This window comes from Echinops telfairi, unplaced genomic scaffold (genome assembly GCF_000313985.2).
Source record: "Echinops telfairi isolate 266 unplaced genomic scaffold, ASM31398v2 ScPeMD7_7469;HRSCAF=8507_0, whole genome shotgun sequence".
Taxonomy (NCBI): domain Eukaryota; kingdom Metazoa; phylum Chordata; class Mammalia; order Afrosoricida; family Tenrecidae; genus Echinops; species Echinops telfairi.
In genome coordinates, this window is record NW_022111372.1 from 16,476,560 (window position 1) to 16,493,475 (window position 16,916).

Genomic DNA, 16,916 nt, shown 5'->3' on the forward strand with positions numbered 1-16,916 from the left:
AGCCCCACATATGATTATCGGCCAGGCTGGCACAATTAACTAACTCAACTAATGACAGAAGACCCAATGAGATGTGGTAAGATGACATCAAGATCATAATTCACAAAGAGAGCCAAAGGTCATTAATAAGACAGGAAAGAAAGAAGAGGTCAATGTGGATGTCAAAAGGGACTTTGAGACACATTCTTAATTGTAGAATAGCTAAAGCCAATGGAATCAAGGAGCTAAATCAGAAAGTTCAAAAGGCACCTTGAAAAGACAAAGCCAACTATTATAACAAAATGATCAAGGGCCTAGAATTAAAAAACTGAAAGGGAAGAACCCACTCAGCATATCTGAAACAGAACAAACTAAAGAAAAACATCAAGCCTCAAGCTGCAATTTTGAAAGATTCTACAGGCAAAAATATTGAGAAGCATCGAGAAGATGGAAAGAAGACACAGATTCACTGTGCCAGGAAGAACTAGTAGTCAATCGACCATTTCAGGAAGTCGCATATGAGCAAGATCATATGCGTGCTGGAGGAAGAAGTTCAAGTTGTACAGAATGCATTAGCCAAAAAGTCAGGCTCCCAGAATTGATGGAATGGTCATCGAAATGTTACAGAAACCTGAAGGAACACTGGGAGCACTCATTCATCTAAGTCAGGAATTTGGAAGATAGCTACCTGGCCACCTGAAGAAAGGTGTCCATTCCAAAGAAAGGTGACCCAAGGAATGCTCAAACTATGGAATGATATCATAGAGATCACAAACCAGTAACATTTTATTTAAGATCATCCAAAAATGGTTACGGAAGCATATTGACAAGGAATTACCAAAGGTTCAGGCAGGATTCAGAGGAGGATGTGGAATAAGGGATAACATTACTGATGTCAGATGGATCTTGGCTTAAAGCAGAGAATACTAGAAAGATGTTTACTTGTGTTTCATTGACCACGCGGGGGCATTTGGGTGGACCATAATAAACTTTGGATAATCTTGAGAAGAATGGGAATTTTGGAACACTTCATCGTGCTCATGCAGAACTTGTACAGGGATCAAGAGGCAGTCTGTGAGCAGAACAAAGGAATACTGCATGGGTTAAAGTCAGGAAAGGTGTGTGTCAGGGTTTTATCCTCTCACCATACTTTAATCTATATGCTGAGCCAATCACCAGAGAAGCTGGAATATATGATGCAGAGTGCAGCATCAGGAGTGAAAAACCAAAATCTCACAACTGGACCGATAGGTTACATGATAATTGGGGGGACATTTGGAGTAGTCAAGGATTTTGCCTTACTTGAATTCACAATCAATGCTCAAGGAAGTAGCAATCAAGAGATCAAACGATGTCTTGTATAAAGAAAATCTGTTTCACAAGTCCTTTTTAGAGTGTTGAAGAGCAAGAATGCTTCTTGGAGGAATAAGGTGTGTCCCACCCAAGTCATGGTACTCTCCACTGCATCATACACATGTGAAAGTTGGATATTGAATCAGGAAGACCAAAGATGAATAGATACATTCGAATTGTGGTGCTGGAGAAGAATATTGAAAGTATTATGGACTTCTAAAAAGGCCAACAGTACTCCTTAGAGGTAAGATCGCAAGACTTCATCCTACATACTTTTGACATATTGTCAGGAGAGACGAGTCCCCGGAGAAGGACATCATGTTTGGTAAAGTGGAGGGGTGGGGAAAAGGAGGAAGGCCCTTCAACAGATGGATTGACACCGTGGCTGCATCATATCCTCACGCATAAGGAACCTTGTGAGGATGACACGGCTGTGCAGTGTCTCTTTCTGTTGCGCATAGGGTCACTATGAGTCAGAGACAATTTCCTGGCACCTGAGAAGAACAATAGTCCCAAGGACCCTGGTGGTTGGCACATCACTTACACATTTGGTTATTAAGCTAAAAGTCAGCTGTTCAATCCACCATCCACTCTGTAAAATCACAACCTGGCAGCTGGATTCCACAAAGATTACATCCTTAGAAAACCGTATGTGACCCATGGAGCCAATGAGATGGTTCTACTCTACCTTACAGGGTCAATGATTCAGAATCCACTCAATGAGAACAGGTCTATTTTTTTTATTGTGTTTTATCTGTACCTAAAATGAGGGATCCATGGTGGCCCTGTGGTCTAGCACTCAGCTGCTAACCAAAAATTCAGTGGTTCAGACCCATCAGTTACTCCAGGGAGAAAGATATAGCAGAGTCTGTTTCTGTAAAGATTGCCACCTTGGAAATCCTATGAGGCAATTTGATTCTTGCCCACAGGCTCACTGTGAATAGGAATCAATTAGACAACAGGTTTAGATGGCTTTTGATAGGGCCCAATGCCTATCATTCATGGTGACAGATGGCAAAGGGCCATAAAGTAAGCAACCTTGAGAAACAGATGCCCAAATGATGGTATAAGTAGGGAAATCTCAGTGGTCAATACTGGACAGAGAAACCGAATGACATGGCGATGAATGTGCAAAGTGGAACAAACATCAAGAATTGTAGGATTCCTTGCCTTACTTGAGAGATGGCTAACCCATGCACCATAAAGGTGCCAAGGGAAGAAACTAGAAGAAATATGAAAGCTGCTAAGTGTAGATATCATTATTACCACAGCAGCAGCAACAAAAATTAAAGAAGAGCACCTTGTATAGTATAATATGGGACTTAACAACAGTAGCTTTGCGGTATACATACTGCCACCTGGTAGGGGCCAACATATGAGTCGGAACGGACTCAATGGCTATGAATTTGGTTTGGGTTTTGAAGGGCAAGAATGGAGCTAAGAAAAGGGCATAGAAAAGAATTCAAGTGTGGGCTTAATATTTCCACCCAGTTGTTACTAGAAGATATCACCCACTCCTAGTGAAGCTATAGCCCTAGAATGACTCTCATATGGTTCATATTTTTGTCTTGAGCATTATATACACAAATACACTATCCCTCCTCTTCCCACATACTCCACAAATCTGCCACCACCATCCCCCTCCCCAATGCATAATTCTTGAAATGTCATTTACCTGTATGGCTATCTAAATGGCAATCCCCAATAATACACAACACAAAACAGTTGCTATTGAATTGATTCTGACTTATGGCAATGCCATGTGTGCCAACGTAGAATTTTTCCATGGCTATATTTTTTTGGAAGTAGATCACCAGGCCTTTCTTCCAAGGCACTTCTGGGTAGAATTGCACATCCAACTTTTTGGTAGCTGGACACTCATTGTTTGTATCACTCAAGTACCCAGTCCCCAATCATAGTGGTCTCGATTTTGTAACTACCATTAATTAGACCTGAATGGCCAACAATGAAAAGAGCCCATGTTATAAAATTGCTTTTCAGGCTTCCGGATATTACTAGGCAATAAGAAACATGCAGAACCTGGGTGGATAGGGGTCTACTGATCCAGTTATGGATTGTTTATAATCACCCAATAGTGCTGGACTAGACATCATTGGTGACATCGTGGGTGAAGTGTTAAGGTGGTTCAAACTCACTAGCACTCCATCGGAAAAACACGAGGCTGTCTGCTCCTATGAAGATGTACAACCTGAGAAACACTAATGAGCAATTCTACCCTGTCCTACAGAGGCACTATGATTCAATAGCAGCGGGTTAGACATCATTATCTACTGGGGAAAATCCATACATCAAGGGGAAGGCAAAGTAGACATAGGGTGATCTATTGTGAACAGACTATTGAGCACGCACAATCAGGGAATTGATTGCTTTCCTTTGTGGAAGGTGTTTCAAAAGAGGTAACTGGGCCCTGAGAGTCAGACAGTCTTGGAAGAAGTTTAATAAAACAAACTAGTGGATGCATCAAGCAATGTGTATTACCTTGAAATGTATCATTCAAAATCTGTGTCCACCTGAAATCTCAAAATGTGATCCTATTTGGAAGAAAGGTATTTGAAGGTAAAATTAGTTTAGGATCTTGAGATGGAATCACACTGGATTTATGGTGGACCTTTAATATAATGACTGATGTGTTTGCTTTTTAAGGTAAGAGATTCAGATACAGACACACAGAAGGAAGATGGTCATATGAAAGATAGAGGAGATAATGGAGGGGTGCATCTGTAACCAAGGAGTGTCAATAACCATCAGAATTGGGAAGAGACAAGGATAGATTTGCCCTAGATAACTTGCAGAAGACATGGCCCTGGTAACACTTTAGTTTTAAACATCTAGCCCCCAAACCATTGCTGTTTTAAGCCACTGGTGTGTAGTGATTTATTATGACAGTGCTAGGAAATTAATAACCAAAAATCAAATCCAGTACTCTTCTGTCAAACTGTGCCATATGCTGTAATCTTTATAGAAGCCGTCTTTCTCCTTGGAACTGGTGGTGGGATTGAACCACCTTGCTTGAACTTCCTGCTTAGCAGAGGAGTATTTAACCACTTGAACTACTTGATTAGCGGATGAGTGTTTAACTACTTGAACTTCTTGCTTAGCAGAGGAGTGTTTAACTACTTGAACTTCTTGCTTAGCAGAGGAGTGTTTAACCACTGTACCACCAGGACTCTTCAGGGAACAAATATAGGATTGTAAAAGCCAGGCTCCATTTGGGGAATTATAAGAAGTTTTCAGTGGTTGAAATGATTGCTTTTTTTTTTTAATTGGAGAGCTATAAGATCAATCTGGAAAGATGGGTTGGGTCTGGAATTCTAAAATAAATATTCAAGGAGAAACATTAAGGAAGATGGTGGAGAGGATGTAGGGTTTTAGTAAGTTAGTTGAACATCAAATAAAGTAGATACTTGGATGAGTTATTTTGGAAAATGGGAATAGAAATTGACCCCCAAGCCAAACCAAACTCACTGCCATAGTCGATTCTGACTCGCAGTGACTTTAAAGGTCAGAGTAGAAACATCCCTGCGTGTTTCTGAGACTGTAACTCTTTACAGGAGTAGAAAGCCCCCTCTTTCTATCAATGAGTGACTGGTGGTTTCAAACTGTTGATGCTGTAGTGCATAGCCCAACTTGAAACTACTGTGCCAGCAGGGGCACGAGAAGTTCAGTAGAGATCGTGAATGCAAGTAGATTACTTTTAAATTCTAACTCTATTACTAAGAAATAGTATTAAACAATTATCTGCTTTGAGAAATAGTAGTCTCCCTCACATTAACCTAAGGAGTTGAACCAAATGATCACAAGGCCTAGGCGCAGTTATAAAACACCACAGGGTGGTAGTATTCTTCCCGACATATAGATAAAGAAACTGAAGCTCAGGAGTAGTAAATCTCCAAGTCTCAAACCTTGAGACTAGTGCAGTTGAAATGAAAACCTAGGTTTAAAACACCTCAATTCCCTAACTTTGATCTCTATGGTATCATTAAATTAACACATAAGTTATTCTCAACATTTATATTATCTTTTACACTTCAAAGTGGAGGTGAGAAACAAAATTTCTTTAAAGGCCAGGTTTCCTTATTTTCAGACATGCCAATGCTCTGTGTAGTAATGTGTTGCCCTTGAATTGAGCCAAATGTCTATGTTCACACATTGCTACTTCTTTTTAAATCATGTGGTATGGAGTGATTTAAAGCAAGGAGGATAGTGGAAGTAAACGCTTATTTCTAATTGCCTTCCATTTAAAATGCACAATGAACACTGGGTTTCTGTTAGTGACTCACTGCTAATAAGTGTTAATAACTCACAGTGACCGTATAGGACAGGGTAGAACTGTCCCATGTGAGTTTCTGAGACTGTAATTCTTTAAGGTACCAGAAAGACCCATCTTTCTCCCCTGAGTGGCTGGTGGTTTCAAACTGCTGGTCTTGCAGCTTGCAGCCCAATGCTTAGCCCCTACGTCACCAGGGTGTGTTAACGATGGTGGGATAATCTGGAGATGGTGGTAATCGTTCACAACATGATTTCTCATTGAGTTGGGCATGAAAAAATATGTTAAATCAGCAAATGTTTTGTTATATATGGATTTACCTCAAACAACAACAACTCACTTTAAAATGACCTGTGAAGCTGTAGCTGCAGACTCTTGTGCTTCTGATGCACTGTGATGAAGGTGGGGAACACAGAAATAACCAGGCAAAGGAAGGCCCTATTCAGTCTCATCACCGCTCTCATCATTCAGTGTCCTCTGATGAATCACTTAAATGAACAACTTCACTTTTATAACAAGAGAAGAAGAAATACTAAATGTAATGTGAGGAACACCTCAGGATTTAAAAATATTAGGAGAGGGTTAAGGAGACAAAGGTGTATAAATGAAAAAATAAGAAAAGATATTTGCTTTGTTAGGATATATTTTAGGAATCTGCACTGCTTTGATGCTTCTGGTATGTGGACCATAAATTTCCAACTCGAAGTTCCAGAAGATATAAATTAAATAAAGGTTTAAAACTTTCCCCGAGCATGGTCCCATGCAGATTTTATCTATCCTTACAAATAAGTACTGCAAGATACAGGGACTTCTGAGATGAAGATAGGATGTGAAGTACACTTAAAAAAATAAAGTAAAGAGCCTCACTGCCATGGAAGCGATGGTAACTTACAGCGAGTGACCCTCTAGAACAGGGTAGAGATGCCTCTGTGAATCTCAGAGACGGTCCCTCTCTGGGAGTAGAAATCCCCTTCTGTCTCCAGTGGGGCAGCTGCAGGCATCTTATAGCTGACTGAGGTAGTTAGTTCATTGTGCCAACCTGGCCGATAAACACATGTGGGATTAATTGAAGGGCGGAGGGATAAATAGCTTGGTTAGCCTCGCCTTTCTAGTTCTCGGGTCTCTTGCTTTGTGATGGTCAGACCAGCTGCCTTAGCCAGTTCCCTGCTTCAGCTGGCAAGGCTCACTTCCTGCAAGACATCCCTGAGGAGAAGCTACATGGACCTACCCCGATGCAGCCCTGGGTGCTGGAGCAGCCGTGTGGAGACCCCTGTCAGCGCTGAGATGCTTACATGCTCACCGATTCGCCTTTCCCCCTACAGTCGGCATCATTGCGTGTGTTTTGTGAGATGGAGGAGGGCTTTGTGGATTGATATCGGACATATGAGTTAATGTGGGCTTGGGCAGCACTGGGTTGGGATGTTTTCTTGATGTGCACTTAATTTTTCGATAAAACTCTCTCTTATATACATGAGTTTCTGTGGAGTTGTTTCTCTAAAGTACCCAGACTAACACACTGACCTTGTAGTTAGCAGCTCAATGCTTGACAATTATGCTGCCAGGGTTCCTCAATTTGAGGTATAGCTCCTGACAAATATCATGAAGCCAGGTTGGTTCTGAGTCAGAAGTGCCTCCATGACCATGATGTTTTGTGGAGGTGTTTTTTTGGGGGGTGGGGGTGGGAAGGTTGCTTTTAGTTTTTCAATATGGCCTAATTAGACAGAATGCTGCTACTCTTGAAAACCAAGCCTATAGTTTTTATACTGGGTTAACAGTATTTTTGGGGGGTGGTGGTGGGGGGGGGGGGGGGGGGGGGGGGGGGGGGGAGGAGGGGATTGCTTCAGGGGGAAAAAGGAGGAAAACAATACAAAAAATGACTGTACTTCTTTGACGTTAGTGCTAACAAGCTATGGGAGGATATGGAATAAGATTATTTTGTGGAAAAAGTCTGCTATCAATAAAAGGTTGAAGTAAACTTTTTTTGAAAGATAATATTCTTTTTTCCCCCATAATATGTACTTAGCCAATCAAGTTTATTATTCATAGTTAACCTGTAGCATAATCTTCATCTCTATCTAATATCTAATAAGACTTGATAATTTTATGCTCTGGATTGTGTCCCCTCCCCGAATTATGCATTGTGAATCTATATGTGCTGAAGGAACCATGGTAGGACAACGATTAACAGATTAACGACTCGGTCTGACTGTTTGAACTTGCACACTGCCTCCCTGAGGGAAAGACTGCTGATCTATTCTGCTGATCTATTTCTGTAAAGACAATAGTCTAGGAACCGCTATGGGGTAGTTCTACTCTGTCACATGGAGTCTGCTTGAGTCAAAATAGACCGGATGGCACTCACAATTACATACTTGTCAACATCATTCCAGTAGAGAATTGGGTTGTGCTTGTCAAGTTAAAGAGGTCACGTCAGTAGAGGCTGTGTCTTCAGCCAATCACCATTCCAATATAAAATGAGCAGACTGGGCAATACAAGTAGAAGAAGTATAAATGGAGAAAGGCTGATGGTACAGTAAGGCCACCAAGGAACTGAGGAAGAGAAGCTGAAAGAAGCAAGGATTGTCTTCCAGAGTAAACAGAGAGAGAATGTCCCTGTACCTGGCATCCTCCAGTTGTACCTCCAGCCTCCTAAACCAGGAGAAGATAAAATTCTGCTGGTTAAAACCAGTGACTTGTTTTATTTCTGTTAGCACACCACTAGTAAGCTAAGCCAATGATTAGAGGCATATTCAATATGTAAACTGCACTGAGACAGAGACTGTAGGAAACAAGACACTCTGGGACATCATTGACTCTCTCTGTCTCCTCCACAATTGGTGTTATCACTACAAATCACGGACTTCTTTTACCAAAATGTGTGTTCTCTCCTCGTTCTTTCCCCTGAGACATGTAACTGGCTCCTTTGCCTTCTGTAATTCCGTTCACAGATTACACCACTTCTCCCGAACTGAAAACTTCACAGATTACACCACTTCTCCCGAACTGAAAACCTTCCTGGCTCCTCAGGCTGGCAGAAGATACACTAACCTTAACCTCACATTCAAAACCTTGTGCTACGCAACGCTCGCTTTGCAGGTGACCTTTCTGCTCTTGTGCACCAGCCTGTCCTCTATTTCCGGAATATTTATTCAACATGTTTGCCTCCAAACCCTCTTCCAACTATTCTTTCCACTGTTGTCCTTAGGACCATCAAGTTAGTTCTGACCAACAGTGACCCTATGCAGAACAGAATGAAGCACTGCCCGGTCCTTTGTCATCCTAAAAAATGTTCCTATGCTTGATCCTATTGTTGCCACCACTGTGTTTATCCATATCCCTGAGGGTCTTCCTCTTTTTTCTGCCCTTTACTTTCCCAAGCATGATGTCCTTCCCAGAGACTGGTCTCTCCTAACAACACGACCTGCGTATATCAGCTGAGGTCTCACTATCGGTGCCTCGAGGAATCAATTTGTTCACATCCATTTGTCTTTACCAGTTCTTGACTCTTATTCCTAGTGCCACTGATAGAGTTCTGACCACCTGAGTCTTCTCGTGAAGATTTCTAAAATTGCCTGCAAAACTTCCCAGGATTTGTTCCAAGTTAGGACAGATGATCCATCCACCACTCATGTCTGCTCATTGCAATTTTCTTGCTAATGTTCTCGCCAAGAATTCTCTGTGCATATGATTTACAATGTAATCCTCTTAACATGGCATGGAGTGTGGAGTAGCACAAATGGTACATGAGCCCTTGGCTACTGCCCCAAATGGTGGGAGGCTGGCGTCTATCCAGAGGTGCCTTGGGATGAAGGCCTCTCAATCTACATCTCAAGAATAAGCCCTTAAAGAGCTTATGGAGTACACATATACATCGACACACATAGGGCAGCCATGACTCAGAGGCAATTGAGAGACAATTGGTTTTAGCATAATTCTTCTGTACTCAGCTGTGACTGTTTCAACTCTCATTGTCCTATCATGCCCCAACTACATTTCGTTGACACACCAGGCTGCCTTTGGACGAGTAAAGATGGTAATAAGTTGTCCCTTCAATGCCTCCATCCTCCATAGGTTCTTGCCTAACTCTTCAAAATTGCTCTTCAAAATTGAAGTCAGATTCATCAACTCAAAGAAGCCATCAGCCTCACCACTGACCCCTTCGTGGCACTCAGGCACTCTGGAATATGGGTCAGGCAGTCATCTTACGTACTTTCATGACGTCACATCCCCATATCAGAAAACTCATCATGCTTTTAGCAATTCTCTAGTTCCTTGTATGTTTTCTGAAAGAGATTCTTAGGAGAGATGTTTCTCTTTAATCCTCTGAATCCCACCTGCCCTTAGGAACATATTGGATGTTTATATTTTTAGTTTGGAGAGCACTGGGCAGGACTCTGTTTCCCTGCCATTTGTGAGCTATGTAATGCTGAGAATATCATCTCTGATTCTTCTTGCATGAATGTTCTCATCTGTCAAATTAAAATGATAATACTCTGGATAGAGATTGTTGAAAGGATTCTTTTTTAAATGGTTTATGACCATGGATAATGGAACAAAGTCCATTCTTGTGGAGTCAATTTTGATCCATGGAGACCTTCAAGGATAGTGCAGGAATAGCCCTGAGGTTTAAAAGGCTTTGACTCTTTAGGGAAGCAGACTGCCATATCTTTTTCCTGAGGAGCACTGGCAGGTTCAAAGCCTGGACCTACGGGTTAGCAGCCGAGTGCTTTAGCCACTGCACCACCTAGCTGCCTTCACCAGGGCTTAGATATAAGAAATGCTCATTATGAGCTGGTGGCATCCCAACCAAATCTATCTTTCAAGGATCAATTCAGTTCTACATTTGAAGTCAAACTGCAACCTCTGTATCGAGGTCCACAGGCGCAAACCATTATTCCCTCCCCTGTCACTCACAGACTGTGTTGCTGCAACAGCGCTTATCAGGGTTTTTCTAACAGTAGAGCACGTACGCATCTGTCTGTTTCCTTTTCCCTGGTGAAGAGCCCGGGTGGTCAGGGAGCAGGCACTTCCATGGCACTGACTTTCCACAGATTTCCACAGATCAACATCAGTGCGTTGATTTTTTGGCTTGGTTTTTAGCGGACCGAATCTACTTGATGGCAGTGAATCTGGTTTGAGCTTTGGTTGAGCTGCTGATTGATTGAGGCACTCATAAAATTTGCTGAGCATGAGCTGTATGGCCTTGAAACATGTCCTGTGAGTTACGAAGTCATGTCTCTAATGATTTTTTTTTAAGTTGAGTATCGTTTATTTTATTTTTATTTATTTATTTTGATCATTTTATTGGGAATTCTCACAGATCTTATAACAATCCAAGCATCAATTGTATCAGTCACATTTGTGCATATGTTGCCATCATCATTTTCAAAGCATTTTCTTTCTACTTTAGCCCTTGGTATCAGCTCCTCTCCCCCACCACCCCCTAATGATTTTATAATGTGATGCATTCTCCTCTCCCCCGCCAAATTTCCTTCCCAATATATATGTAAAATGTCAACTATTGTCACTTAATCCTCACTTCACCTACCCATTTCTGAGTCATGAAAGCTGATTAAAATTTCCCTATAGGTCAAGAAAGGAGCAGTGAAAAGGAAACTCCTAGAAGAGAAGGGCTGACACAGTGGCTGCAACAATTGATTCAGACATACCAATTGTGGGGGCCATGCAGTGTTTCATTCTGTTGTACACAGGGGGGCTATGCATCAGGAACGGACTCAATGGCCACCAACAGAGGCCAATTAGTGGATAAAGACTGATTTTTGACTTTCCATGAGAGACATGGGGTTCAGTCTGTCCAGTCAGAAAATAAATTTTTAAAAAGGAGCATCTCTCTCTTTCTCTGTGTTTCTGACCTTCTGCCCATACCCTCTATTTTACAAACCTAGCAAGGAGCCAGCTGGTGAAAGAGAAATGCTGCCTGTTGTTTTGCAGCCTCACAGCATAATGCAGAGCACAGAAAAGGGACAATAGCCTATTCATGGGCACATAGACAATGAATGAAAGTGAATTTATCTTTCTAGCATGGTCTACTAATGGGATGTTAAATTAATTGCCAGGATTGTAACCAACAGGTAAAGCATTTGGTTCTAAAGAGTGAAGGACCTACAAAGTGAGTTTCAGAATATTTTCTTAAACAGTTTAAAAATAAAAGCGGAAGCCAGAAACAAGGATGGGATTCTGGGGAGCAAAATGAAGTGTTAGGGAGATCAGATTTCTCCTGGTTGATGGCACAAGTGGTGGGAGTCCCAGCAGAAGTGCAACTCCAGGGTGAACATGGCTCCTATGCCAGCAAACGGGCTGGTGCCAAGTTTCTCTAATTAGAATAGGACCAGAGTGTTGTGCCAGGCAGGTACTGACAGTGAAGAGTGTTAGTTTGATAGATGAAATACTAGCACTGGTCTGTTGATTCCTAGACACAGGTTCAAGGTGGCCTTGGCTAGTAAAGAGATGTGGAAAACATACCCTCACACATTTGCTTCATGGATGAAAAACAAGTAATTTAGAAGACATCTGGACACAAAATTTGAACAGTGCTCACAGCTCATCAAAACAGGAATTTGATGGCTTGGCGTCTGGCTGCTAAGCAACACACTTCTTACATTCAAAACAGAGTTGTAAAAGCAGAATGCTGGTGCCAATTCTGGGTATTTTTCATTGAAAAAGAAATAGCCTTGACAGTGTTTCTTTAGGTCTTAAGATATTTGATTTCCATGTGATTTCCAGTTGAAAGAGCTCAGAGCATTACTTCCCAGACTTCTTGATTTTCACATTCCCAAGTAGAAGGCGGAGATTAACTTTGCATTTTGAGGTAGTCTCAAGTGAATGCTGCATAAGGATTTTGAAATATTTTTCTTAACCCCCGAATGAATAGCACTCTTTTAAATTAGGTGTATGTATTCATAGCACACAGGCTTCTCAAATATTTGGCTCTTATCAAGCTAGATGTACATAGCAGAAGGCCCAAAGCAAACTACACAAAAGTAACTTTACTAAAAGTACGCTTCTGCTTGAAGGCAAGGCAGGGCCAGTGTCAAATATTTACAGGCTGTTCAGACAAATGTATGTTATTAAAATGCTTAATAAAATTAAAACAGGCCATTAGTTTCTCCCATTGAAAGCTTTTTTAAAAAAAATCTATTTAAAATCTGCCAATACTTTAGAACTCGGAAAATAGGAGATATTAACTACCCCAAAAATATCAGGTCCAGCCAAAGCATCAGATCATTTAGAATCACCAACTTGTTTCTTTCCCCTTCTTTTTCTGGAAGCAATTAAGAAAACTATATAGGACAAGGAATGGGGTGTAATAGGCCCTCTATTAATTTTGGTATATGCCTTGGTATTCATATATGAAAACTGTTAGAATGATCTAAAATGTAAAGGAGTGTGCCCTGAAAAGTTCTGTTGCGGTTGTAGTTCAATGTTTCATTAGAAAACCTCCTTCCAGACATTCTCCTCAGCCTCCTTCTTGACAGCCTCTTCTGATGTGGCCACAGACTGAAATCCAGGCAATGGAAAGATGCTTTAAAACAGAAAAAGACTTGGAAAGCACGTAAGGAAGAAATGGTTACACAAGAGAATCTCATTTCAAACAGAAGACAGCCAAAGGAAGGTTCTACCGTTTCACGGATGAATGCTGTGCAGAGAAATGTAAGGATGGTTTCCAGGAGACCACTTCATCCACATGCTGCTTGCCCTGCCTGTTTCTCTCTAAACTGTTGCCCTCTAATGTCTTCGTTTACACTGGGGTTTACGTTTACATCCAACCCACGGACCACAAGTGTTTCCCTACTCCAGATGTAGTAGCACTTTCCTTCATTGTAGAGGTGCTCTGGTTATATATATGTTTATTCATGAGCCCTGGTGGCGTAGTAGTGGTCACTAGTTGGGCTGCTGCTAAGCCCTGCAAGGTCAGCAATAGGAAACCCCCAGATGCTGTGCAGGGGAAAGATTGTCTACTCCCCTAAAGAATCAAGGTCTCCGGAAACGCCCGGTGGCCGTTCTACCCCTCCCTATGGGGTCACTATGAGTCAGAATCGACTTGATACAATGAGTTTGGTTTTGGTAAAAACAGAAGAAATGGATAGTGGTTCTGAAATTGTCTGCAAATCATGATTTCGTTTCCCACCCTTGCTGTTTGCTCCACTTTGGGCCATGATTTTACAAAATATTTCAGCGTTTACAATTCGTCATCTTTCCTGGATGCATCTCAAACACGTTATGAATGCACATTAAAAGGTCCGTTCTTAGCAGGCCTCCGAGAGGCATGACTTAAGAGCACCAATCGGAGCAGAATTGTACAAAAATAATGAAGTTCAGAACTATGATCCAGTCAAACTCAAACTAAACCAGACTTTGTGCTTGAATGTCACAATTACATGGTGGTCTAATGATTGGGTAAATAGATATTGTGTTTCCAGAGCCTCTGGGTCTAAAACGATCAATTTCCTCCTTCCGGTTACCACCTTTCTTTAAAAGGAAAAAAAAAATACTTAGGAAAACATTCCTTCCTTATGTATTGACTTTCTGCCCAGACTCTTCCGCACTGGTGTTCAGAAGCTTTTTCATCCAAGAACCAAATATGCAAGCTGCTTCAGTGGTTGGGTGACTGCCTGTGGTGCACTGGTTGACTAAGCAAAGGAGTTGCTAAGGCACTGCCATTTATTCCCTCAGCGTATCGGGTATCTCAGGATCTGACACAGCGGTTTCCTCTGCTGCACATTGGTCAACAATTGCTCAAACCAACTGAGCGCCAGCTAACAACATTCCCTCCTTGCCCTTCCTTTCCAGGATTGGAGGACCCATCTTGGTGAACCAGTAAGAGAACCAGCTAAGAAGCTGGATAGAGAAACCAGTCATTTAGAAATCCTGTTGTTTACTTCTGCTGCAAAAGGTGCTCAACTAATAAGGCATGGGCATTTTACAAAGGAGGACACGGGATAAAAGTGACTATACTGAATGAATTATCCAGCTGTTATATTTTGGATTCATTGGGAAGTAGCATACCCATTATTCTAAGTATCACCATTAATTACATCACCATTAATTACGTTTTCTCAAGCAGTCTGGTCCATTTTTCTTATACTCATCCACCTATGCTACACACTGCACAGTGGATGACATCCTGCCTTGCCAATTAACTGACAGCTCAAACAGATCCGGTCACTTAAGATGGACCGTTGATGGGACAGCAATGGTTTGGCTACCTTCAATGACAAGAGCAGAATTGGAATCTGACTAGGTTTCTTGCTAGATTCAATTAGGCCAGCGGTTCTCATCCGGTTCTCACGACCCCTTTGGGGGTCCAACGACCCTTTCAGAGGGGTCGCCCGATTCATAACAGTAGCAAAATTACATATATGAAGTAGCCACGAAAATAATTTTATGGTTGGGGGTCACCTCAACGTGAGGAACTGTGCTATAGGATCGCGGCATGAGGAAGGCTGAGAACCACTGAGTTAGGCAAATCTTTAGTGATGAATGATGTATGACAAAAGCACAAGCATCAGCAACACTGTCCCTTCTTATTAGTGTCTGGCTCACACCCCCAGACGGGACTTACCTCTCGCGTAAACAGAATGGCCGCGTCGTAATGCTCCTCATGGTCGTCCCCCAGTTGATTGTGTTGATGCTGCCATTTGCAAAAGTTCTTCAGCGTGGCGGCCGCGTTCTTGCTCACCTCCAGAGTCTTGTCCTTGTCGCCCAGCGCCACCACCTTCACCACCACCAATCGGATGTGGTTCTCTATGCTGGCGTGACTGTACAAACGGTTGGCGATGGAGGCCAGGGTCAGCAGGTAATGCTGCAGTCCCGAACCATACATCCGCACCATGGACGGGTCAGCTACCAGGAGCAGCTCCACCTGGCGGGACCGCGAGATGGAGCGGCGCCGCCGCCGCCACCACGTCTGCGGTCCAGAGTCCCCAGAGCGAGAGGGCGCGGACTCATTGGGGATCTGCGGGAAAAGTGAAGTTCGCCGGCCAGGGTTGTTGGGCGAAAGAGGGCGCTCTCGGAACCCAAGCAGAGACCCCGGGGTCTCGCAACTGGTGCGTGGCGGCAGAGCCTCGAAGCTAAAGCCTTCGCGGGTGTAGACATGCAGGATCCGTGCAGCCCCATCTCCGTACACGCGCCCCGTGTCCGCCTCGGCCCAGGGCCAGCGCAGCAGAGGCTTCAGCGTGTAGCGCGCGTGTTTGACCGCGAAGAAGCCGTCCAGGCCCCCGCAGAGGTCAAAGACGGCCAGGGAGCGCGGGCTGCCGTCCACCGTGCCCCGGTAGAAGCAGTGGCCTCCGTGGCGCCGCGGGGCGCTTGGCCCGCCTCCGGTGGGCAGGAGGCCAGCGGTGCCCACGGAACCATCCTGCTCCAGGTCCAGGAGGAATCTCCGGCCGCCAACGTAGACGAGGTAGCCCACCTTGCCGCCGCCCCGGTAGAGCTGGTCCAGGTTCCGCACCAGTCCGCTGCTCCTGCGCCTCGGCGCCGGCGGCTGGGACAGCTGCGGCGCCACCTCCCCCCGCCGCCCGCCGGGCTGCTGGTTCGGGGCCGCGGCCCCAGGTGGCCCGGCAGGTGCCTCTGCCGGGCCGGCTGCGGCCGGAGGCAGACGGAGCGCGCACAGCAGTAGGGACGCCCACCCGAGCCGCATAGTGCGCTGCCCGCGGGGAGGGGCTTCGGGACCGGCCGGGGGCTCGGCGCGTATTTGTTCTTCGCCTGGGAAGTGGCCAGGGAGGGCTGGAAGGACGCCCCCTCACACCGGGGCTCGCAAGGTTGAGTCCAGTGTCGGACGCAGGGGTGGGGGTGGGGGCACCCCCTGGCAGCAGCACTAGCCTTTCGGGGCCGCGGTGGCAGCGTGCGAACTTTCTGGGTCGATTAGGAAAATGTTTGGATTCCTGCCCTGGTAAGAGGGGACCAAAAGGAGAAAAGGACAAGAAAAGAAAGGGGGAAAAACGGCTGGTGGAGGAGATTCAGCAAATAGGAGCAAGGAGAAAACTCCCAAACTCGGACCCCCAAGACAGTGGGCATTAGCTGCTCGGAGAAAAAGCAGGGAAGGTGCGGCGGCGCACGGGGCTGGCAACTGGTGCGCCCCTCCGCTCCTCGGGGCTCCAGGCTCCGGCACCCGCGCCCGGTCTTATGTGGGGGGTTTCCGGGGCTCTGCGGGCTCCAGGAGGAAGGGAAGGGAAAAAGGGAGAAAAGCCATCGGATGTCAAACAAAAAGGCAGGGGTGGGCTGCGCTGAGCGGCTCAGGCGGCCGGGCCGTGTCCCTTCGGCGGCGGCGTCTTCCTGC

General features: G+C 44.3%; 1 protein-coding gene across 1 annotated transcript in view; it reads right to left on the reverse strand.

Annotated features, from left to right (window-relative positions):
- Positions 1 to 16,277, reverse strand: part of ADAMTS5 (ADAM metallopeptidase with thrombospondin type 1 motif 5) — a 71,396-nt gene extending 55,119 nt beyond the window's left edge. Inside the window, exon 1 of the mRNA XM_004713092.2 lies at positions 15,204 to 16,277. Coding sequence (XP_004713149.1) covers positions 15,204 to 16,277 — 1,074 coding nt within the window. The remainder of the gene's footprint in view (positions 1 to 15,203) is intronic.
- Between the last annotated feature and the right edge of the window lie 639 nt (positions 16,278 to 16,916).